The sequence below is a fragment of the Haliaeetus albicilla genome, chromosome 12 (genome assembly GCF_947461875.1).
Source record: "Haliaeetus albicilla chromosome 12, bHalAlb1.1, whole genome shotgun sequence".
Classification (NCBI taxonomy): domain Eukaryota; kingdom Metazoa; phylum Chordata; class Aves; order Accipitriformes; family Accipitridae; genus Haliaeetus; species Haliaeetus albicilla.
In genome coordinates, this window is record NC_091494.1 from 26833467 (window position 1) to 26858760 (window position 25294).

At 41.5% G+C, this 25294-nt stretch overlaps 1 protein-coding gene across 1 annotated transcript in view; it reads left to right on the top strand.

Moving 5' to 3' along the window:
* The window catches only part of SMAD3 (SMAD family member 3), a 79475-nt gene that overhangs the window by 40177 nt on the left and 14004 nt on the right, over window positions 1-25294 (top strand). Inside the window, exons 2-5 of the mRNA XM_069798647.1 lie at window positions 16555-16748; window positions 17629-17763; window positions 18474-18548; window positions 20337-20387. Of these exons, the coding sequence (XP_069654748.1) occupies window positions 16555-16748; window positions 17629-17763; window positions 18474-18548; window positions 20337-20387 (455 nt within the window). The remainder of the gene's footprint in view (window positions 1-16554; window positions 16749-17628; window positions 17764-18473; window positions 18549-20336; window positions 20388-25294) is intronic.

Sequence of the window (25294 nt, forward strand, 5' to 3'; positions counted from 1 at the left end):
ACTTTACATAGCTCTGGGCACATTGGAGGTTCTGAGAAAAGATTAGACTGTCTGAATGATCATGTGTATTGTTATACTCAAGGATTGCTTATGGCTTTTTGTTGTAGGGACTGTTATGCATAACTGCACTGAATGCTTTTAAAGTTTGACATCCATTCTTGTGGTATTGAAACTCAGAAGTGTTTCCGGTGTCCTTACGTACTTCCACAAGAGGGACCTATCACATGTATTTTATAGAAAAGCATTGAGACCAATGGGAACAATATTGATAAGAATAATAGACCTAAAAGGAATCTGAAGGTTTTGAGAACTTCGGTCTAATTCACCCAAATCTAGCTAAGCTACACCTACTAGAACAAGAAACGAATCTTACTTTCCTCTGGTGGAGAACTGTGCCCCCAGTGCCTCACTTCTTTTCAATCTGGGATGGCTTTTCATGTTCTCTAATTTATGCTAAACAAAGTATTTTCTGCCTCAAGCCCAAATTTTGCGAATGGGAACAAGGAATGCAGAGTATAATGTGTTCTAGTTACCTGGAGCACTTTGGTTTTTCTTTTGATTTCTGGGTAGAGAAAGGAGATAGCAAAGGCCCTTCACTTGCAGGGAAGAGAAGGAGTGTTTTCAGAAGACCTGAAAAGCACTGCTAACTGCAAGGAACCACGCTGCAGTGAGTCAGCACATTTCAAGGCTGGGTTTCCTGCTGCAGGCAGGACACAGTGCTCCTACAGGTGCTGGTCTTACCAGAAAATGGATAGTAACACCATTTCCTCCTTCCACACCTTCTCCCTGTGCCCCCAGCAGACCTGTGCCCCTGGGCTGCCAGAGGGATGGGCAGCCTGCCCTTGCCGGAGGCTGAGGCAGCCCAGCCATACTCCCACCAGGTTCCTTGTTCTTCCAATATAGAGCAAGAGATCTGGGATGAGGAGCATAAGGGCTCTGGGATGAAGGCTGCAGTTTATTACAAACTACTGTCTTACTTTTTGTATGGGTGGCCTGATTTGTACAATAGTGCCAATTCGCATTGTCGTGTTTACAGAGTAAAGACAGGATGTGCGCCGGTCTGTCTCAGTGCATTATCTGCTTGTGTTATATTTTTAGGCTCTTGCTTCTATGACAGAATATTCAGTGACAGTATATTTGCCTACAAGCCTTTGAAGGTCTGTTTTTGCCTCATGTAAGAGTTCCCATTGTTTGGGATTCAGCCAGCATTTAAGCAGCAACGCTACATTTTACATGTCATCTCCATAACGTTTCTAGAAACAAACTTTGTGTTGCTTTCAATAAAGCCACGGGTCCCGCCTTAAAAAGGTTGAGTTTGTGGCAAGCTGACTGCTGATCAGTTCTTCATGCCAAACAAATTGTGGCGAGTGTTATGAAAGCAATAGGATGTGTGTGTGGTGCTGTTAATTATAATAAACATAACAGCCTGTGGAGTAGCTGCTCTCGGGGGCTGCTCCTCAAGCTTGTCTTACAAGCAAGCCCATATTCATAGCAGGGGGAAGACCTACCCAGCGATCCTCAGTTCATTCAGCAAAACAGGAGTGAGGATTGTTGTTGCAAGTATTGGAGCTGAAATGTGAGAAGGTAGTGCTTGGAGGAGGAGGATAGATACTTCTGGTGTGAAGAGCTAGGCTAGAACTGTGGAACTTTCCACCAACAGAGAGAGCGCTAATTCCCCAAGCTCAGCATATTCAAACTCTGAATGCAAAACTCATATTTTCCTTGAGTATTTTTTTTTCTCACAAGCTCACAATGGATAAAAATAAAATCTTAAGAACTAATCCAGTTAAGCTTTTTCTTGCCGGCTGAGAAGAGAGACAGAAAGAACAATAAACACTTTGTTTCTCTTTTGCAATATCTGGTCAGTGGTCAGATACAACAGAGGTAAAGAGGTCACGTAAACACAGATAATTTGGAGCTGGGTATGCTGCATTACAGGTCTGGGTGGGAGACTGAAATTTTGGTGGGGACAGAACCAGGACAAAGGTGTGTGGGCAAGATGACTTATATGACTGAAGAAGACAAATCCTCTCTTTCGGACTCATCTATAAATCAATTACCATTTGTTCCTTATTAATAATTTAGCTGCCAAGAATGTGCTTATTGCTTTAGAAGGGGGGTGGGGGGAATACAGACTGTCCCTGTACTGAATAGCTGGCAGTCTAAAAGATGCAAGACAGTACTCATGGGAATAACCAGAGAAAACTGTAACTGTGGACTATATTAATTACTTTAATATTTTTGCACCATCTCCTCCCTGTAAACCTTTTTGTCTGTTTGCATCGTGTTGGTAGTGCATGGCACACTCAGTTTAACTGGCCTTTCCAAAGAAACGAGGCAGTGAAGGATCATCCTTCCATTTCATCAGGGCTGAAAGGTTTTTCTATGCCCCAGGGTAAGGCTGAAAGCTGCACAAGGCAGGGAGAGGGGCCGAGGTGGGGAGGGAAGGTGAAGCCAAGGGGAAGCATGTGGTGGATGTCCAGTCTGGGCAAGGAATTTGGGAGGAGGGGGGAGAAGCTGCAGTTGAGGTGAGCTCTCAAATGTGATATAAAGAGGGCTGGAGTGCCTTGAGGACAAGGCTCTAGGCTGTTTGAACTTAATACCTCGTAGAAGATACGGGACAGATTAAGAGAGGAGTGTGATTGATGGGTCAGAATGATAATTTTAGCAGCTGTGTTTTTTGATGGGTTGGAGGAACAAGATACTTATCTGATATGCCAGAGAGGAGGAAGAGATTAGCTGGGATGACATAAGGACAGGCAAGTTGTTTGGGTTGCTAAAAGGAAAAAGAAGGGGTAGATCTTAATTTGCTTTGGGAGTTTGTTTTTTGTTTGGTTGTTTTTTTTCTTAAACTTTGTGCAGGAAAATGAATCAAGGTACAAGTAGTGAACAAAATAGAAAATGGCTGAGAAGGCCACTAGAGGTGGTGTGGAGCAGTGGTTCCAAGATGGTGGGTAGATTCCTAGAGTAAGGTTTAATATCATTGTTATGTAGCAGGTCTGTGCCAGGACGGGGATGAAATCTGGGGTTTCTGCCTCCAGTTGCAGGCAGTGTCCTTGCCATTACATGAGCAGTGCTTAGCCGGCGCTGCATTAAAGGTAAGGCATGGCACAAAGCCTAAGGTAATAAGGTCAGCGAGATGTTGGGAGGCAGAGGCAAGGAGTGCTGCCAGCGCTCTCTCTTACCGAAAGGCAGTAACCTCTGTGGCACAGCTCACTGCTCTCGCTTCCTTGCCATACTTTCAAGTGCCGGTTTGGGATCAGTTCTGGTCTGTGGCACACTGGGCACTGCAGTGTCCTTTCCCTGGAAGCAGCTAGGAGTGATTTCAGAAAGTTTATCTGGGCGATGTGTGCAGACTCAGAGGTTTGGGAATGGGATAAGGAAAACGGAGAGGAGTTGGACTTGCTAGTGTTTAATGTCTCGTTGAGAGAGGGAGTTGGATCCTGTTACATACAAAGCAGACAGTTGGTGCAGACTCTTAGTAAATAGACTTAGTGCTGTGAGGAGGAGGTACGATTGGTCATTGCCTGTGTGTATTTTAGAGCAATCAAATTTGTTTCGTGGAGGTTTTTTTTGAGGATGGAGTGGGTGTGTGGACCAAAGGCTTAGTCACGAGGGGAGGGGAAAGAAAACTCTCTTGACTTGTGAAATCAAATATTTGTGACTTATCCCATTGTTTCCCTACCTTTATGTAGCTTGTGCCCATATTCACTTGCTGTAGGAGTGAGCAGTGCTGCTAGATCTGTGTCTGCTTGTATTCCCTTTTGTAGCATTCAGGTATTCAGAGAGGATTGCCAGTTCTTTTGCACCCTTGGTTGCGTGCTTTCTCTCTCACTCTCACTCGTGCCTTGGACAGCCCAGTAAGTATTTAGGGAAGGTGTAGGTAGTGAGACATCTCCCAATCAACAAAACCCAGAGGGTGCTTAAAAATGTGTGGATGATTCACTGGAAGGCCCTCTGTTCTCTGAGTCACTGCTGACCCAGGGACCTAGCAAGTGTATTATGCTGCTAAAGAGGAGGCATAAAAAGAAGGCCATAATTGACTGTTACCTCTATGTGCCTCATCATGTTGTTTTAGAGAAGCTGGGTGGTGTTCCTGGGTCTCCTGTCTGCATTTCATCTTGAGTAGTTATTGTGGTTTGCTTCTAAAGTTTTCCTCAAGCTTTGATTTGGAGTGAGTGGTGGTGGTCTTCATGTTGACCATGAAAGTGCTGTAGTGTTGCTATGAGCTGTAAAGCAGCATTTTAGCGTTACTCTCATCTTGGCTATACCACAAAGATGGACAGATCTGTTTGTACACTTGTATGGTTTTGAAAACACTTTAGAATTTGAAGAACTGAAAATTGTTTTGTCTTCTGTGGATTGCCCTTTCAGGCCACAGCAGAGGGATGCTGGTCTACTGCTGCAGGCCAGGTGGAATCTCTCTTGTGGCTTTAAAGAGCTTCCAGTCTTTATCTAGCATTATTGCTTAGACCAGTACTCATGAAGGTTGCCAGATGGCAAGGTGATAGGAGGCCTGGGAAAGAGAGGCCTGTGTGGTTACAGGATGGGAGCAAAGAGGAGGAGAGTTGTGCTCCCAAACAGCATTCCTTGCCCCTTTTCTGAGTGCCAAAACCACACACAACAGTCCAGCCAGACTCCTGTGTGGCTGGCATTAAAGGCACCAGCCAAGAGGGGCCAAAAAGAAAACGAGGAAGAAAAACATCCCTTGTTTCTGGAATTCTGCTGATCACCTTCCATAATTTGGCTGATAATGGCTGGCAGTGTCACTGTCACCCTGGACCAGATGCCAAAGACACCAGCCACTTGTTCCCGCTGCGTCACCCTGCCCTACCAACGTTTGACAGAGGACGATGTGCAGTTGGCATGAAAATCAAAAGCAGCTTTAAAATGTGCTCTGGCTTTTTCAAGTACAAACTAATATTTACCTGTGAGTCTGCTTCCCTCCTTGTTCCCCTCTCCTTGGCAAGCCCTAGATCTGCTTCTAGTTTCAGCTTAATGTTTAAGCATTTATCCAGTGAGGTTCCCAGGATGTGAATATTAAATATTCTTTTTAGTTTGGAGAGAGGGAAGGGGGAGATGACAACAGGAAAGCTACCTGAAATGGCTGTCTGTTACTTAGATGTGAGTTTTGATGCAGTTGATATTTTCAGCTGTTCGTTAAGGACACCTCATGGAAAACTTTTGAAAAACATCTCATTTGGGAACAGTTCTGTCTCCTGTGGTGGTTGAAAGGTGACCTGTTTTCATGTTGGTTTTTTCTGGACTCTTCTTTAATCACTTCTTGCCTAAGTTTTTATTACTACTGACATTTACATGAAAATAAGGTATTTATGTTGACTTCAGCTACTTGCTTTTTCCTGCTGCCTTTTATGTCATATCAGCTGGATTTCCATGCAAGCAATAGTAATGATAAAACCTTTACAGGAAAGGTACTGTGCACGCACATGCTTGAGATCCTGTTTGGATGATAAGAATGACTTAGCGTGATACTGATACGTGCTTTATAGAGCTGTTATTCATGCTGCTGTGCTGCTCTCCCACACATCCTGCATTAGTCAGAGTTAAGCATTGAAATGATACATCCTTGCTCCCAGCCTTATCACCAGTGCAGAGTTGGTGCAGTTTAGGGCAGGGGAGAGTGAAGGATAGAGGGAAAACATCTGTGCTTGTGTTAGTGCTGCTTTCCTTCAAATAGATAGTGAGTGCTGCAGATCTTGATGGGAAAACAGTGCATCCTGATAGAGCAAGCAACATGTACAAGTGTGATTTTTGGTCAACGAGGGAATTCCTCATGCCTTGCAGCATGGGGAAAATACTCTCCTGCCCTCATTTTCTCAAAGTTTTCTAGTGCATTGTTTGGTTTTTTTTAAACATAATATGTAATTTAGGAAAGCAGAATTGGGCTTCCATGAATAAGATAATTATCTTGGCTGGAGGGGATGGTGGAGGGAGTGACTTTCTCTTGCTGCATGGCACGTCTGCTGTGCTATTAGGCTGTGAGCGGTAGCCTGAAAAAAAATCTTTCAACTGATCTGTAGATTTACTAGAAGAAAGGAAGCTTTCAGGTAGGCCACATACACAGCTTCCTTTTTTGGTGGGGGAAAAAAAGATTTCAGCTGAAGTATTTTCCACCTCTCTGGTACAAATAACTCTCTTCTCTTATTGTATAGAAACAGTCCCCCAAATAACAAACCAAAAGCCCTTAACACCACCTCCTCTTTTCCCTCACCCTCCTCAGATGTGTTGTAAAACCTGATTATGAGACAGAGAAGTTTACAAAGTTGTTCCTCCAAATACACACAAACTCTTGCCGAGTCTTGAGTCTCTGATTTCACTAGTAATTACAGACATAAGAGACTGTAAAATATTAACTTCTGTGGGCTTTTAATGAGGCGTTTCATCTTAAATCTGCAGCATTCCCCTAAGACATCACACTCTTTTAGGTTTACTTTTTAAGCTGGATTTCTCCTGCTTTGCTGATGACTCATAATTAAGGAAGTCAGAGTTGTAAAATTAACACAGCCTTCTTCCACTACCCTTTTCACCTCTCTCACACAGCACACACCTTCTCTTAGCTCCTTGTGGAAACTTCAAGGCTTGTTTTTGTAGCGGAGGTAGTTCTTTGTCATCGGGACCAAGGAGGAGAGTCTGTGAGAATCTGCTCTGTGATGAAATACGCAGTCTACACATGGGAAATGATTCATGCAGAACTGATTCATTAACAACTTGCAGGATGCCAGAGCGGGTCGGAGGCTGGGAAAGCTCGATTGGAAAAGAGAGATGGTTAATTGTTTGGGAGAATGGGAGAGACTGAAGGCTAAGGAACCCAGGCTAAAGTTTTTGTAAGCAAGCTGCATTTCGTTTAAAGTTGATCAGCCTTAATGAAGAACAGGTCCTCATCATGGAGCCATCTGAGCACATGTGTAGCTCTGCTGTTGAATGGATCCCAAAGGACATCCCTGCAGAGGGGCTCGGGGTGGGGGAGGTTGTTGGACAGAAGTGTGAGCATTTGTGGGATTGGGTCCTCTTGTTTGTGGTATGCTGTTAATTAGTACTGGTAGTGCAAATAATTATATATCAGAGTTGCTGTTAAACCAACTTGAAAAGCAACATAATGTAGAGCCAGTGGAATTAATGGAAGACTTAAAAGGCCTATGTAATTCAAGGAAAGTATCGATCTATGTCTTTAAGTACCTGAGTTGCTTTTGAAAATGAGAGATGGGCACTCTGGAAAATTTCACCCTGGATCTTGTTATCCATGCGGGGGAGGTACAAACCCAGATGTCAAATCTTGAAATAGCTGCTTTTCAAATTACAGGAAAAGCAGAAGCATTTTCACTATATAATAAAGAAAATAACAGCAACGAACCTCGAGTAGCCTCAAACTATTCCAAAAAAGATAATTGGAGGCTGTAGCACAGTGTATTTTTAGTTATATCTGCTATAAAGTAAACATGTTCTTTGCCCAGGACCACCAAAAATGTTTCCATAAGAAATGTTGGCTTTGTCCCAACTTGATAGAATGCACAAACATTTGTCTGAGAAGTCAGTTCTGACTCCTGGTATTTATATGAAGTTTCTGTTGAAGGCACTGGCAATTGTATATATTGTGAAGGAGAGTCCAAGGTCTTAAAACTGTCATTTTTCAACACTCACTATGATAATCACTTTTGCTTTTGTTAGCAGACATATATATTTGGGGCAACAGTTCTTGGTGTGAGACTTCTATCTAAACATTGTGCAGTATGTTAGTTTCTTTTCTCTTTCAGCAATTAAGAAGCATCTTCTTTTCTTTGTTCTTTTGCTCTGGTTTTATTTGGGCTATATCAACAGCCAGTGCTAATTTGCAAAGCTCTCCTGACTTCAGTGAAAATAGGGCGATTTTCTCCCTACAGTATCAAGAAGATGCATGTTGAAGCTAGATATTAGATGTAAATCAGTGTAAGTACCATGGAAGCTAACAGAATAACTGAGTTTTACAGCAGCTTTTCTTTTCTTCTTCTTCTTTTCTTTTTTTTTTTTGATTGCTAGCAGGCCCATGTGCTCCAGTTATTCAGTCTATCTTGAAATACTTTTGTTTTGAATGCACTCTGTGTGGTGGAAGATAATCTGAATCTCTTTGGCATTTCCATCTGTCCATTTTCTCCTTATGAAACTCCTCTGAACATACAAATACACAGACCTATCAGTATGCCTGGAATCTCCTCAGAGAGAGGAAGTTGCTGGTTCGGTTGGATGAAAGCGTGTTGGGTTTTGGATTTCATGATTGGAGTTAAACACAGTATTCTGGGAAGAAATGACAAACTCATGTGATAAATGACTTTTCAAAAATGCACGCTCCTTTTGAGAGGCTGAGCTTCTTACTCAGTCCATTTCCTCCACCCCCAGTCCCCTTAAGGCTCAAGCACAAATAAATTTAGATGAGTCTGACACAGATTTGGGCAAATAAACTTTGAAGAAATAAATAAAAGGACTAGGACTGCTTAGAAAAACTGTATCTCAAATTTAGAGGAGTTGCAAAAATAATGTAAAAAGTTACATTTGCTCCAGAAAAGGTAGCTGGGAAAGGGCTTGTATGCAATACCTTCAGAAACACTTGCGGCCTCAGATTCCACTTACATCCCTTATTCTCTACTAATTTCTATTCATGCTAAATTAGTAGTAGTGAATTACCACATTCTTACCAAAATAAAGCTTGCCTGATCTGCCTCTTGCAATAAAAGCAATGATAGTTAAGGGTTTTTTACCTTGCTTTGCTGATAGCTGTGGGCTTCCCGAGGGTAGAGGGGTACCATCAGAGACATTTTAACTGCATAATTTCTGCTATAGTTATTAGAGATGGTGTGTCTTCAGTTTTGTGTGAATTCATTGCTTTCCTTTGAAATGTCAGTAGTAGAAGAGTGTACCTTTTCTGAGAACTGCCGTCCACCTTGCAGGTCCAAGTGTAATTGGACAAGTGTAGGTGGCAGAAATATTGGGATGTATATTAGGAAGTTTAGAACTGGGTTTATGATTAAGCCTTAATTAAGCATTAGGATATATTATGTCCTTTCTGGGGTAGTAGGGTGAAGGACATGCATGGCTGGGCCTCTGAAGTACCTATCTTCTGTGCTACTGGCTGTCAGAAAAAGGAGGTAGAAGAGATGTAGGGGCATATAATTACAAAACGACTAAAAATTGAGGAAAAGGAGCTGGGTTTGATAGCCAGTAGCCAATATCCTGTAGCTGTGGCATAAGCAGAAGTGGTGTAAATAACAGAGATTAGTAAAAAGTACACAGGAAAAAAATAGTTAATTGTGATACTACCTGACAGAACAAGATCTATCTGTAGCTTTAAAGAAATCTACATTAAACTAAGCTGTTATTTGCATGCCAGTAGGGAGTAGAAGTGGACACAGCTCCAAGAAGAGAGCTGTGGAGTACAGGACAAGCAGAAGATGGCTTTAGAGAAGCAACAATGGACAGCCAGTTTATGGTAAACCAATAAAACGTACTTATGTCTGAATCTGAAATTAGACTCTGAAAAATATGGTCTCAAGGCACCTGCTAAAGAGCTTAGCATTACTGGAATCTTAGTAAGTGACTCATGCTGTCATAATCTGATCCTGACATCAACTCTCCGTGCTGTATTTCTTCAGCTTTTGAGTGGGGGAAGGGGAAGTCTGCAAAGCCTTAGTAAAGACTGAGAGACATAAATAGGCAGTTAGAAGCCCACACAAAGTATATTGGTAATTTCTGTATTGTCAGCTACTTTTCAAACCCAGAACAAACAAGACTTGAGTAGAAGAATTATGCAGCATCAGAAGAAATGGGAATTGCTCTTCACCTTTAAAATGTTTGCCTGATACTGCAGGCTGTAGATTCTAGCAGCCTCTGTTCAAGACTTCATGGCCAGCAGATGCGTGGAGCTGTGCCACCCACTGGCTGTGATCCTGTGCTTACCTGTAAGTACACACACAAGGGACTGCCCAAAGGGTGTGATAACCTTTGCATGGGTTCCCAAGCTTTGCCCATTGCTGCTTCTTTGTGCCTTTGCTGCAGTGCTTCTGCTCCTATTAGCAACTCATTGCAAAGGTCAGAAGCATCTGAAGTCAGCTACCATCTGCAAACATAGAGGAGATGTGGTTTTTTCTAAATCCAAAGGAGGAGTTTAGTGGGAAGAATAAGCAGTTCAGATGAGAGAGTTACCAGCACAAAATAGTAGTGATATTTGATAGCATTGAGGAGATGATGAACTCCTTATTCCTGGTGTTGGCTGTGACACAAACTTTTCTTTTGCTTTGGGAGGATCGTTTAACTTCATTGCTTTGGGGGCGGTAAAAACTTACCCTCTCCATAGAGATGTGTTGCAAATTAGATGTTTGTTAATTCTTTTAATCTTCTATAAATTTAAGTGCTAAGTAGAAGTATTAATTATTAGCTTCCTCTATGACAGTGTGAGAATGTGCATTGCAAACCTCAGTTTGATGCAGTTACTTCTATTTCTAGAACTTGAATGGCAGTACTGTTAAAACTCCACCAGAAATTGGAAAATTTAGTGATGCTGAGCAAATTGAGGGGAAAGGGATGGCAAGGGATCAGCTTTTGAATTACAAATGTGCTGCATGGGTCATTTTTTTTTATTCAGTGTTGTTCATTTGGCCAGTATTCAGGGAAAGTTGAGATTTTTTCCAACTTTTCAGTGAAGCCCTGTGGATATTGCAGTACTCTGCACACAAAAGTAGATTCTGCTACAAGAATAAATGCTTATTTTCCTGGTGTAGACCAGATGCAGGGCCAGTAAGGAACTACTTATGTTTTGTGCTTAGGAGAAAATCACAGCCTGTGGCCATAGTCCTTGGTGCATTTTAAAGCATACTGGCAACTTACTTGTCATGGTTTTAAAAACCAGCTTCTGCTTATGGTTTTTAATAAGAATGCCTTAGAAATGCATAACTTAAACTTTTTCCTCCTGATTGTTTTTCTCTTTTCCTTACCCCTTTTTGCACATGCTGGTGTTACTGGATACTTGAGCTTTCAGGCATTTTGCTCTCGGAAGATTAATGACAGGGATAGAAAACTGATGGGTTTTGCAAACAGGAGTGTATGTGTGTGGATGGTAAGGGGAGGGAATGGATCTCTGATGGGGTAAATCTGAATCTTGACAGCCCCCCCCCCCCCCCGCAATATCTTATTGCTTATATCACTGTGCTTAATTTGCACTACTGCATTCCACTGATTTCAACTTCACTTTCAAAGAAGGAGAATGGGTTCAAGGAAGAGTTTCATTACCCATCTAGACGAAAGATAGCTGTAAGATGCTCAAAGGGGAAAATAAGAAAAATAAGAAATAGCAAGTACATCTTTTAAAGTGTGGGGTTTGTTTTTTTCTTTCCTGATTTAAGATCTTACAAATTAAATCAGGCTTCAAAACAAAACCAAAAAACCCACACACAGTAACAGCAACAAAAACCCCAACCCCAAACAACAACAAAAAACCCCCCAATCAGGCCTGGAAATCAAATTCCTGTTATGCAGTGTAATGTTCTCCTATTTACTACTCACTCTTTTTCAGACAGTTAGAGAGGATTGTTTAAAAAAAAAAAAAAAAGCTTCAGTGTTTCTGTCATTCTTTTTTCCTCCCTTCTCTGTTTTTGCTATTAAAAGTCACTATTGCCCTTTGTTCTTTGAGCAACAGTTGTCTGGACAGTTTGGAGTAGTAGTTTCATGTGTTAAACTTTCCTAGTAAATGGCTTGTAACAACATGTAACAATGGATCCTGAGGGTTTTTTTGTTTGTTTCTTATGGACACTGCACTGGTGTCCTGACCATGCCTTATGCTGTTGTGCAAGAAATTAAACTGCCCGACTGCATTCCTGGAGTCTTGGTCTCTCTTTCTTCATTCAGTATTTTTTAATCTCTGGTTGTAACTGCCCTAGGTGTGGAGTAACCTCTCCACTGGATACCTCTTGATCATGTTTGAATGCACCATATTGTAATTCTCAAGCCTTTGGCAGACTTCTTGGGCATCTTTTACCAAGCACTGAGTCTTCTGAGTTGTATCCTACCTGCGGGATATGGGTGCACAGTCATTATCTTTATTGCTAACACCCACAACATGGGCTGGGACGAACATGCTGTGAGGCACCAGTCTGCTCTCCTGCCCCAGCACAGCCATCCAGCAGGTCTGCTGGCCACACAGTCATCATTCAGGTGGGGAAGGGCTGGTGTCTGCTGTTCTTTTCAATGGGCTGATCCTTGACATCACTGAGCCGCTGTCTTCCTCCTCTCTGCTTCTTCTTTGTCTTGTCGTATCAGGACTTTATTTTTCTGGATCATTGTTGAGTTCATTTCTTTATTATAAACCACTGCTAACTGGTATCAGCTCAGCAATCTTGCTGGGTTCTGGCTTTGTTTTTACTTTATCTTGCAGCCTCTCATAGCCTACATGCTCTCGCACTCTCAGGCGGTGATAACTACAGCTCACCGTATTTCCCTTGGTAAAACAGGCTTGTGCATCACAATATTTTCTTGTTCTTATCTTGCAAGTTCAGGATACGTACTAGTTGTGAAAGATGCCCTAGGACACCCTCTGGCAGTGAGAGTCTGCATCACCCGCTCGGTCTGAACACAGACACTGTGAAAAGATCTCTTTACAACTTCTGCTATTTAATCCCATCATGCAGTATAGAGGCACTTTGAAGGTATGGTGTCCCACCAAAATAAATGGTGACGCTTTTGGAGAGAACCATCCAATACTGAATTTATGGCCAAAGAAGCTTTGGTATTTTTAAAAGAAATCCTGTTAGGTAGTACGGAATCACAAATGTATCAAGTCAGTTGTATGGGGGCATCCTCAACACAAGCTGGTTAAAAGAAAGGTAAGAGGGAGGAACAATTCATTAACCCAACGGAAATTTTGGTGCTTAGATTCTGCTAATTTTAATGAAACCTGGATGTGCTGAACTCTCAGGTGGTTTGGGGAATACTTCAACCTGCAAGATCAGACTGTTCTTCAGAACAGGACCAAGAAAGGGTAGCAGTTGTGTGCGCTATGGAGTTTATTATCAGATTACTCTGCACATGAATGTGAGAGGCACACCTGCCTGGGTCATCCCTGAGGGCTGTGGACTCCAGAGATGGCGAGCCAGTCAAATACATCCTCAGCTGTGGTGCATGCTAACAAAAGTATATACTATCTCATCTTGCACCAGCTTTTGGCTTTCATCAGGTTCCTCAAAGAAATGTTACAACCTGCTAACCCATGAAAAAGTGGATAGTCTTCTGCCAAGTTAGAGACCTGAGCCAGCTTGTGGTACAATGCTGAGGGGACAGGAGCCAATGAAGGAAGGGAGGAGTTGAGATAGGGCAGGACTGTGGGAATGGGAATGGGAATGTGTTGGACAGAAGGAAGACCATCTCACCAAGGCAGTGCTAGTCCTGTAGCTTGGTGCAGCTGCCCTTAAGAATGCAGCCTAGGTCATTTATAAGTGAGATGACTGGGTGCTCAAGACAGTTCTTGTGCTCGATCAAGTGTTTGCATCTACAAATGAGCATTCAGGTAGCTAATAAAGATGTGGCAATTCACTGTGGCAATTGGAGTGCTGTATTTACACAAAAAGCTGCCTTTAGTAGAGCACGGTGTTTGCTCATCTAACCTTGTGTCCCATCTCGGCCATACCAGTTATTTGTTGCTTTGGAGAAAATACTCCTTGAGGGTTGAGGCAGGACAGCAGAAAGAAATAAAGCTGCCCTGTTACTTAGCCACATTCTTCCCAAGAACATGCAGGCAACATTGTTTTGTCTCAAGTCCCTTAGCAGAGAGCCTGAGGAGAGATTTCACAATCATAAAAATGTAATTAGCCCTCAGGGCTTTGGGGAAATATAATTTCTTTTACCTTATCTCCTTATTGGGGGGAGAGGGGAGAAGGGGAGGTTATTATATCTGAAAATAAAACATATGGCTCTGTCATTTATAAAAGTCTTTTTTAGATAAGATTGTAGAGAAGTCCCTCTCTTCTGCCTTATAGACAGCATTCATGCCATGAGAAATGGTAGATAGCAAGCACAACATGTTTTCCACAGCGTGCAGTCTCTGCTAACAAAAACGAGTAGCTGTGATACTAGTGGTTGAGAGCTATGTTATGCTTTTAGGCTGTTTTTGTTTTAGATAACCACTGAAGCTGTTTAGGATTTGGGGACTGTTCAGACAACAGTGACTTGGTGCCTCTCTCCACTGTCTCCTGCGAGAGCTTTGTCGGCAGAAGGGCTCCATTAACCTAGGAGGCGAGGGCTACTGCATCCACAGAGTGAGTCAGGCATGTGGATGTACTGGCTCATCTTTTGTTAAGACTTCATAGCTTTTACCAAGAACCCTGGGGTGATGGGAAGAAGTGCACTTTACCCTCCAGCTGTCTGGGAAGTCTGTTGTAGGTATAAAAAATTTCTTCTATCCTGGGAAATGTAGGGAGAGACCCATCCTTGCAAGTAATCCCAAAGTCATACACACTTTGTGTTAGCCCCTCCCCCCCTCATCTCAGCTGCTAGCCCCAACCCAAATCTGTCCATCCTGCTGCGATGTCCATCTGCTGAGGGTGACTGGGAACAGTAAGAACACTTGCCACAGTTGTGTCTTCTGCGGCTACTTGGAATAATCCCTCTGAGTCTTCTTTTTTCTCCTTTACCCTCACTTAGGTGCAAGATATCCTTCTGAGCGGGCAAAGATGTTTGAAAGAGGAACAGAAAAGCAGTCCTGTTTTGTTCCTTTTATCAGCCTACTCTCTTTTTATTAAATTTAGTATTTTCACATTTTTGGTATACATTTTTTTTTAAATTTTTCCAAACTGACAAGTTTTGGGGTCATGTAAGTCAAGTCTTGGCCCCATTGAAATCAATATCAAGATTTCCACTTTTCACAGGAGATCCGTTCTAGACACTGGCACCCTCCTTGTGAGTCTTCCACCTGGGAAGACTGATTTCTGCTTTTCTGTCCTGAGAAGGAGCTTGGCATAAGAACACAGTTGGAAGATGTGCCAGATACTCAGCTGGTCGGTCACCCCATCACAGAGCAGTCTAAAGAGTGAAGTCTGAAGAGAATGCATGACCCATAAATAACAGGCACAAAATGAAGAAATACATACTATAAATACATACTATAAATAATAACTGTGGGCGTTGTGCATTTTTCAGGGCTGTAACATACTTGCAGGTTTTAGATGTTTTGTAACATGTACCAGCAAGTCCCTCAGTGCTGGCTTAGACTCCTTATATACTTCATACGTAACAGTTACATGACATGTTTTCCTGCTCCCGTAAATCAAGTGCTTGTCAGTAATGGCTTGAATTGGTTGTGTTTTGCCTTCCTCATTGTTGTAGCAGTGTTTACAAGAGGTGTGCGTGTTACCAAGCTCTGCCAGAGAAGCTTTTGGGAAAACTCTCTTAGGGCAGCCAAGACTAGCGCAACCACTGTTTGAATAATTGTTTGTGTGTTTTGGTTTGGTTTTGTTTTGTTTTTCTAGATTGGCTGCCAACACAAAGAACCAAGGGAAATAATTCCGAGTAAAATTTCAGGGTTTTTTTTTCCTTGACAAATTAAAAATAGAAATATTTCATTTCACCAAACCTCTGAAGTGTTTCATTTTGGTCATTAAGAAAAGCAAGGGAAATGAAGGGTTAGACTTCAAAGAAAGTGCCTGGGGGCAGTTCCCATTCAGTGGCTCAGGGAGTGGAGCCCTCATTCAGGATGGAGGAGACCCTGCTCCAATTCTTTCCTCTGCTGGAGAGGATTTGAACATGCTTGTCTTGCTTCCCAGGCAGGTTTGCTAGGAACAGGCTATTCTGAGGTGAGGATAGGATTAGGAGAAAAATGAGTTGGAGGAGACACGAGCTAAATATAAAAACAAAAGTAAGCAATCCTGAAAAAAACCTATTTTTTGCTTTCAAGCTGCAATGTGGAAAATGAAACTGCAAACCTTGCTTGTTTGTAATGTTCGTGAACACTGTTTAAAGAAAAGGCATCTATATCAATTTTGGATGGTTTTGTAACAATGGAAATTCATGTGTCTCTGTGTTTTAAAAGTCCAGTTTTATTAGCACATATTGTAAGATGTAATCCCTTTATGTGCGCAGCATAAATTGTTGAGAGCTATGCAAATGGCCTGTTCATTAGGACACACATAAATGCTTCAGAATTTCCACTAAATTGATGTATTGTTACTTGCTGTAGCTCTTGTCTCTGCCTCCAAATCAACCTCTTTTCAGAAAATGAATAAATCCAGAGCAGGGCTGTTCTATAAAACAAACATTTTGCAGTTCTCGGAGATAACTTCTTGGCCTGAAGACTGGGAGCGGAATGCCTCCCTGCAGCACTGTCTTGGTGGGTTTTGGTGACTAGCACCTTTTGGATTGTGTCAGGATACTGCATTTGCTGGGCAGCCTATGCTTTGAGCCTGCTGCTGAAGTCTGCAGTCTTCACATTAGGTTCCTCTGTGTAGTGTTTGATGGGATGTGATCAGTACTACACATGTATTAATGCCAGTCTAAATTGCTGTCATCTTTATATTCTGACTGCAGATCATTAGATGGCCGGCTGCAAGTGTCTCACCGGAAAGGTCTTCCCCATGTGATCTACTGCCGGCTGTGGCGATGGCCAGACCTTCATAGCCACCATGAGCTGCGTGCCATGGAGATGTGCGAGTATGCCTTTAACATGAAGAAGGATGAAGTCTGTGTGAATCCTTATCATTACCAAAGAGTGGAAACCCCAGGTACTGCTGGCCCTCTGTGCAGATACCTCAGCTTCTTGGTACCAGCATAAGGGATTTATAAGTGTGTTTCAAAATTGAATAAAGCAGCAGGCGTAGGGGTTTAAAACCAAAGTGTATCTATTATTGATGGTAATCTCTTACTGTATGCAGTAGAATAATTTATGAATCTGCACTCGGGGGGAAATATCATTTTAAATCGATAAAATCCAAGTTGAGCAGGTTGCATTGTTGCCAGGTTCCTAATGTGGCATTGTGTGCCTGTAAACAACACACACATGTAGTAGATACAAGTATGAACTACAACAATGTTCTGCGTATCCCTAGTTGTTGGTATTAAATTAAGGATAAACTTAGTGTTAAGTTGAAGTGGGTCTAAGAATAGCTCCCAACACAACTGAACTTCCTGTTCTGAAGTCTCCTCCTGCCTCTGAAAGAGGCTTTCATCTGGAACTGCAGATAGTTCTGCTGCGTGTCAGTACAAATCTGCAGAACCAGTCTGGATGTTTATGCTAATCCTACTTTGCTGTTTCATTTTATGTGAAATTTATTCCTTTTGAATTATGTGGTATAACTTCTCTTAAATAATTTTTCAAGAAGACCTGTTTCTTTGCCTTCAAAGGGGCAGACAGATTAGGTGTGTTCAGATAAGCATGTATCCCATCCCCAGCTGAGATACGTTAAGAATAGCATCTTTAACTGCTGCTGTTATTTCAGAAGCAAGTATCAAATTGTGTCCCTTAATTAGTGACTTTGGTGTTGCATGTATTTAAGGGTGTTACTCCAAACTGGTTTCTCTTCATTTTCTAGGGTTTCAGTAATTTTATTTTAAAGCTGTTAACGTTGCTGTTCTATTTTTTTTTTTTTGTTTCCATTTGTGCAGTGTTACCTCCAGTGCTGGTGCCTCGGCACACAGAGATCCCAGCTGAGTTTCCGCCGTTAGACGATTATAGTCATTCTATTCCAGAGAACACTAACTTCCCAGCAGGTATCGAGCCACAGAGCAACTACATTCCAGGTACTGTATATCGTCCATACAGCAAGCGGAGGGAAAAGGGTCATATTGCACAGTGAATCGTGTCTATGTATGCAAACCTGGATGACTGGAAAGTCTTTCTTTCCATTGTTACTATGAAGCTAAGGAATGGGAACCTATACAAAAATAGATGAAAGCTGTAAATGTAGACACACAACAGTGCTGTTTATAGTTTTGTTTTGTTTTCTTTTCTTTAAACTCACCTCTTCCCTTCAGTAGTACATACTCAGTTTATTGTGGAATCTAAAGCTGAATGTTCCTTTAACAAGTTTAGATTTGGATGACATTCAGCCATTTTAATTTGAGTAAAACTCTCTAGATTTCTGAATGGAATTGAGCTTTTCTATTTATGTATCTCTTTTACAAGCAATTTACACCTTATTTGCATGGACAAGCTATGCAGCTGCACACCAGGAAAGAAAAAATACGTGGACAGAAAACTGTCTACACGGCTTAAAGTTTTATGGGACTGAAAATTTGGATTTTTTTGTTTCCCCTCTCTCCTCTGTTATTCACAAATATGCTATGGCTATCATCCTGGTTGTGCCAGCTCCTCCTTTCAGCAGTCTGATGAAGAAAAGTAATAAAAAAGAAATTTAGCTCCTCGTGAATAACAAGTAAATGTTTCTGGTGTCTGAAATCCAGACTTTGCATCCAGTTGCAATGACAGTATGATCATTTTATGCTTCTAGAGACACCTCCTCCAGGCTATTTGAGTGAGGATGGAGAAACTAGTGACCACCAGATGAACCCCAGCATGGATGCAGGTAAGTCATCTTTTGCCATTTGCTGCAGCTTTCTAGGTCACATCAGAGACTCTTTTAAAGTTTTTTCTTTGGGGCACTGAAGATCAGATGGTGGTTTGAGGTATTTTGTCCCTGTAGGAGTGCAAAATGTAGCCTGACATCTCATGTAAAGCACAGGGCTGTATGTTTTAGAGCTTCTGGTAAAAGGTACAGCATGTTCTTGTTCTCCCCAACATCCATCATTAGATACTACTAAGCAGGAGCCTGAAACAGTGGAGCCTCATGTAAGGATGATAGTTTGTGTTGCACTTGCGTCTGGTCATCTGTATGCACATGAAAATTTTGCACGTAGCTGGCACTTTTCTGCAGAGCATTTTTCTGATCGCTTAGTTGTTTACATACTTAAATGTCCAGTTTAACTGTATTTGAAATGACCACTAGCAGATTCGTTTTTAAATGGGTTTATAATTTAGTGCATTTATCATTTAGTCTGCGTTCTCGCTCATTGCCAAGAAAACAAGTAACCAGGTTTAGAATGAGCAGCCTTCCTGTTCGTGCTAACCTGTATCAACACTTTAAAATTAAACATGCAGGTCTCACCTTTCTGGGAGAAACTGTTTAAGGTATCTTGTTGATCTGAGTGGTGTCACTGCTTGTAAGAACCACTGAATCAGACTCTGAATTCATAGAACTTTTGCTTGAAAAGCAAAACCACATCCTTGGTTAGAAGGGTTGATGCTTTACAAGAAGGATATGCAAATAGATATGCAGAACCTAATTAATGCAAATACTGCACACAAATATCTTGGTTTCTGTGCATGTCTTCAGCCATAGAACATACGTGGGATTCTAAAAGAGGGATGACTGATTTGCAGTCTTTCACCGCAGTTGTACAGATGGAGGAAGGCAGTGTGGGTTGGTTTGTCTACATGAAACACAAGCCTATTGGCACAATCCATTTTAGTGCATACAATTATTGGTAATGTGGTTGACATGTGGAATGTATGTATGACTTTTTGAAAGTGGACTGGAATAGGATGGGCCTGGAAGATGCTATAAATACCCAATTTATGTTCAAATGCTATATCCCTTCCTTCACATGTCATGGACTTCCCTCTTTACAGAAAAACAAATTTTAAAGAAACCAGCCAAACTCAGTGTGAGAGGAAAAGAAAAAATGGGCTGTACCACCTGTCTGCATCCGTGTGGCATCCAGAGGATGGAAATTGCTCTGGACATCCAAGTGCAGATATTTGAAATATATGCACAGAATTTGTGGACCAAATTGAAATGATTGGGGATAAAATTCTGACAGTTGTTTGGTCAGATCTGTATAGCTTGATACAATACTCCATTGTCCCAAAACCAGTAAGATTTGTTGATATCAAGTGGTATGTTTTCAACTGTTATGAGTACGTTTTGTGCCTGGCAATGTAAAATTAAGCTCTTAAATGCCCAGCTAACTGGGTTTGTAGCTGTCATGATGGTACCTGGACCTTTGATAACTGCAAGTGAATGTAAAACTGACAACTGCATGCTCAGTTTTGTAAATTAATGGGTTAAGCTTAAGTGAATGCGTTATGAAGATGCTTAGCAGTATTGCAGATGTAGCAAGTTGATATAAATAATAGCATTTGGAAGCTCATGTAAAGAGTAATCAACATCAGAGAAGCTGCTGGTGTCACAAAATGAGACTTAACTGAGAAGTAGGTTATCCCTCCAGCAAGCCTGGGCAGCACTGAAGATTTTCTGCAAGTGTTTTTCCTTGTGTAGATGCCATTCTAATACTTATGATGTCTTGATTTTCAGGTTCTCCAAACTTATCACCAAACCCTATGTCTCCAGCACACAATAATCTGGGTAAGCATGTGATTTTGAGAAGTGTGTGTAATTACAGTCAAGGTACTGACATTTTAATGATGATGTTATTTCTTGAGGTTGTGTGCTTTTGATGAGGTTGTGAGCACCGTTGATGTGCCTTTCTGCTAATCTTCTTTACTGTGATAACAGTGGTTCACAGTAACTCTATATGAAATAAAGAAATCTGAACTTACATCAGAGTTAAATAAAGAAACAAGAAATGTTGGCAGACAAACACCAGAAAGAATGAGTAAAGGGCTGCTGCAAAAATACACTTATTTGATTACGTGAATTTGCAAGGAACATATCCGTCTGTTTTGCTGGTGGGTTTGTGTCCTTATATTTTTAAAGGCTGCAGCTTGAGGTTAAATTTTGTCTCCTGGAAAGTTACCTTGTAGATTTGTAGTGCTTACTGGTCTCTTTTACAATACATCAGAGCGTCTTGCAATTTTTTTTAATTTATTAATTTGATGTTACATTCATTATAGGGCAAATGCTGTTATCCACATATTGTGGACAGGGGGCTGAGGTTCAGAGCTGCAGATTTGCCTGCACTGCTTTGTCAGCTCAGGCAATCATCTGCTTGACTGAAGGGCAGCAAATGCATTGCATCCTCATGTAAACCCAGCTCAGGAGCAAACCCATGTCCCCCGCAGAGCAAGTGTGCAGTTACACAGCACAGATAGGCATGGCCTTGAGGGTTTGGGTGGCAGTGGCTGGGGACTCCTAACAAAACTATGAGTGCTAGGATGGTGTCAGATCATAAGGTAAGTCTGCCTGAGGGGCATCCCTGGACTGCATAGGGATAAAGCAGCCCAGAGCCCTCATGTCCCAGTGCCCTAAACCACTGGAACAACTGATGGCCCAGGTGTATAAGTTGTTATAGTACGACACTGAGCGTGGACTGAGCAGAGCAAAGTGGAGAAGGCTCAAAGTTGGTTGGTGCTGAAATGGAACATAGTCCAGTCCTAATAGGTCACTGCTGTCACTGATTCACTCCATAAACTGTAGAAAGTAAATAGGAGGAAAGCTGAAGAAGAAGGAATAGCGGTTGAACAGGGCCTTTACCTTTGAGATACTATTAGAGGTTTTGTGGCTATCTCTGAACCTCTGTTGTCTTCTCAAATGGCTCTGCCCTTTATTTTCTTACCTACAGACATAAAAGGTCTGATCTTCATCAGTTTGAGCTCTTACCCTGTTTGAAATTGCTCTCAACGGTCTGTCATAAAAAGCACTCACAGCCCTGGCTAGCTGCAGGATCAGTTCTCTAAATGCTCATTAAGCCAGCAGACAGAGGCCACTTGAGATTACTCTTGAATAACCATAGCCATAAAGTTTACATATGCTTTTAATCCTGGCACAGAGTACTTTGACACTGCTCCAAAATTTGTCAGTCATTGGCTGACTTGTAGGTATCTTGGGGCTGTTGAAGAGGGGATTTCTTTTCTCTTCTCCCCCCCCCTTTTTTTTTTTTAAAAGCGTAGGATGTATTGCCACGGTGCCACTAAGTTTTTATTTGCTTTAACTGTTAAAGCCTAAGAAAAGAATATATGGCTGACTTATTTTTTTGTCATTTTTTCTTTTTTTGTTTGAATCCATTATGCTTCAGTGTGCTGCCTTGGAGTTGATGAGAATTTCTAGCAATTTTTTTCAACGTAAAAATAAAAAGCCAATTACATGTAACAAAACCAACCTGGCAAGCTGACTGTGGCATCTGCCTTACATAAGGAAAAAAGGAGTTTCTAGGAAAGAGGCCCCAATACATATCCTTTCTAACAAGGATACTAGTTATTAACACATGCTGCTCAGCTGATGGGCCTGTCAGATGTCTAATGTGCTGTCTGGTGACAAAAACTAAGTAGGAGCAGGTGAAGCTGGTTAACCACAAGGAATCTCTTTGTAGTCTAAGGAGCAGACATCAGAAAAGCATTTTAACTTACCAACATTAAAAGATAACTTTAAGTTTTGCAAGCCAAATATTTATTGCTCTTAGTCAAGAGCTTCCACAAATTAAGAACTTCTTGTCTTTTTTAAAAATTTTATTGTAAATTTTTGCATGTGAGGAAGCTACAGAATAATAAATGCAATGGCACATAGCTAAGCAACTCTTTAAGGACTGTCAAATGACAAAGTTGTCTGCATCTGTACCTTGTAGATGGCATATCTAAAGGAGCTGCCTATAGCAATGTAGGTGAAAACAGCAGCAGCCCATCAGACCTTCAGCCTGATGGTCTCTGCAGCCCAGAAAGGAGTTACATAGACTGTAAGAGCAGAACTACTCAGCTTTGCAGGTTCTCTCTCCTGTTAGAAGTTACTTGGTGGCTGGTGATCTGCAGTGTTCCTGCTTTTGCTGTGCTATATAATTCTGTGGATAAGCAGAATGCTCCAGTGTCTAGGGCTGTACTTTCATCTGCAGAAGTTTAATCAGGCTTTCTCTGTATGTTTGTTAAGAAAATTGAGTAGAAATTTAAAAAACACAACAGCGTGCGATGAGGAAAATTACCAGCAAGGTCTCAGCAGCAGAGTGCAGTGGGCTTTTGCGGTTTTGCCATTAGGAAAATCAAGTCACAGTATTGATGTCTATTTATTTGACCAGAACTACCTGAAGCTTTTAAGACAGTTTACTTTGTGTAAGCTGAACTTTGGACTTAAATCCCATCCAGAGAATTACAAAGGCAATAAACTAGCATGAAGCAAACCAACTAGGACAATAGAAGCAAGGTTTGTATGAGGTGCAATGTGTGTATTTCAGCATAAAGCTGTAAGACTGTAATATGGGGTTGAAGGAACTTAGGGAGTTTCATCTCCCCATTCACAGGCAGAAAAGCGTTGCAAGGTAACGTACTGGGGTTTTTTTTAACTCCTTTCAGCTTGTGCATTTGATATGGAAGCATTTTAGTTTTGGTCCAAAATTTCAGTTGTAAATTTTCACTTGTCAAACATAAGATTTAAGTAGAAGTTATAGATATCCAATGATCTCTTCTGTATTACTGAAATACAAACTGGAGAAAATACAGAAAGCAACCAAAATGAAAGGAGAGTTGCCAGCATTATGTGGACATTTGGAATGAAGTCAGGGAGTTTATGCTGGCCAAGGGCCAGGCCTGAGGTTGCATGCATATTGTTATTTGGAGTGAGGCAGTCCCTTGGTGTACAGGAAATCCATTGTCAGTGTTTGCTCCACAGAAGACTTGACGCAAAAGCTGTAAATGAAGTAAGCGCATACCCTATGGTCAAATCCATCAGTAACATAAGCCTCTGTTACTCTCTGTGTTGAAACACTATTTCCCAAAGCAGTGAAAAGACAGCCCTTCCCAAAGTACAGAGGGGAAGGGAGTATGCACACCTATTTATCTTTTTGTTTCTGAGGAGGGAGTTAGAATTACTGGGGCTGCAACTAAGACAGTTAGATAACATATATCAGTAACTTCTGGTATACATTGTGTATCAAACGCATTAACTGAAACTAGGATAACAACCGCTCTTATGCTTAGAGCACACATTGTAGAGAGTGCAAAGCAGCCAGCAGATTTTTTTCCTCTGCAGCTGAACAGATAGTACCTCCATCTTGTAGGGAAGATGCAATATGGGTAGCATCCCAATATTCAGTGGACACTTGTGAAAGCAGAGCTGTAGTGAGTCAAGGTTGAAATTGTATGGAGACAATTCAGGCAGGATTTGCTTGGTTTTAGTGTATCGTGTTAGTTAATTGTGTACCTCTTCAGGATTCTTTTGTTTTAGCAGATCTACGTTCTTTTACTTTTCCCCAAACAGTAAATCCATAAATTGAAAATGAACGTTCAGGACAGCTCTAATGTAAGACGAAACTTGCCCATCCCATGACAGCTTAAGCTGAAGCCTAAGACCACAAATCACAGGAGAAAGCAGCATTATTAAAAGCTTGGTTGCATTTTTTTAGAGATAAGTTTTTCTTCAAAATAGGATTTGTTGGTTTGTGTCTTTCCTCAAATTGCAAATAAGCCGGAAATAAAATTTCTGTGCATCCTTCAGTGGGGAATCCACAGTTCCCGTGAGTCGTAACCAAGCGGAGGTGGTTTTTGAAGGAAAGGACCACAAAACCATAGAGAGCAATACAGGCTTTGGTGTTTTTATAACTTGAACAGTACCAATCTGAGGACATTACTTAAGGATCAACAAAAGTTGATTTGATTTTTCTGGAGCTGAGCAGCCTTTCAATTAAAAAGGCACTTGCTGTGGAATAAGAGCACGGTTATGTGGAACACAATCTGTTTTCCTAAGTGGGTGGACACACTTAAGAGACTCTGATTAGTGCTGGTATTTGCTGTACCTCTATACAAATTGCACTGGAGCCATGTGAAGCCCAGAGTCAGTTACGATGTGTACAGATTACTGCTGCAGGCCACAACTGCTAATTGATGAAATGAGGCTGGTATTGGAGAAATATGCCTGATGTGGCAGTTTCCAGTGGGACAACCAAATATGTTGTACAAGAGAAAAAAGCAGAGAACAGTAAACTTGTGTGACTCCTGGGTGTGTTCAATATCATCTGCACGTATCAGGAGATGGGCTTGCTTTAAGCTGTGAAATTGTTTAAAATGTGATGAAACGGCAGGTATGCTTACCAGATCTCTTAAATTGATGTAGCGACCACTGTTCTGTTGAACTGCCTTCTGTTAGCTTTTGCTTTGAGCATTATGTCCTTTTCTGTAAGAGGAAGATAGGCTTTTGCTTTTGTGGGTGTAAGGTGTGGCGGAGAGCAGGAACATCGGGCTTTGCTTGTGATAGAGCATTTTTCTTTTGGATGATATAATTAAGGAAAGAGAGACTGTGAAAGAAGCTGGGAATGGGTATAAGCTCCAAAATTCATGGACTTTGAAGATCTGCTAAGGATTACAGAGTTCCCCAGATGCACTTTTATTCAATTC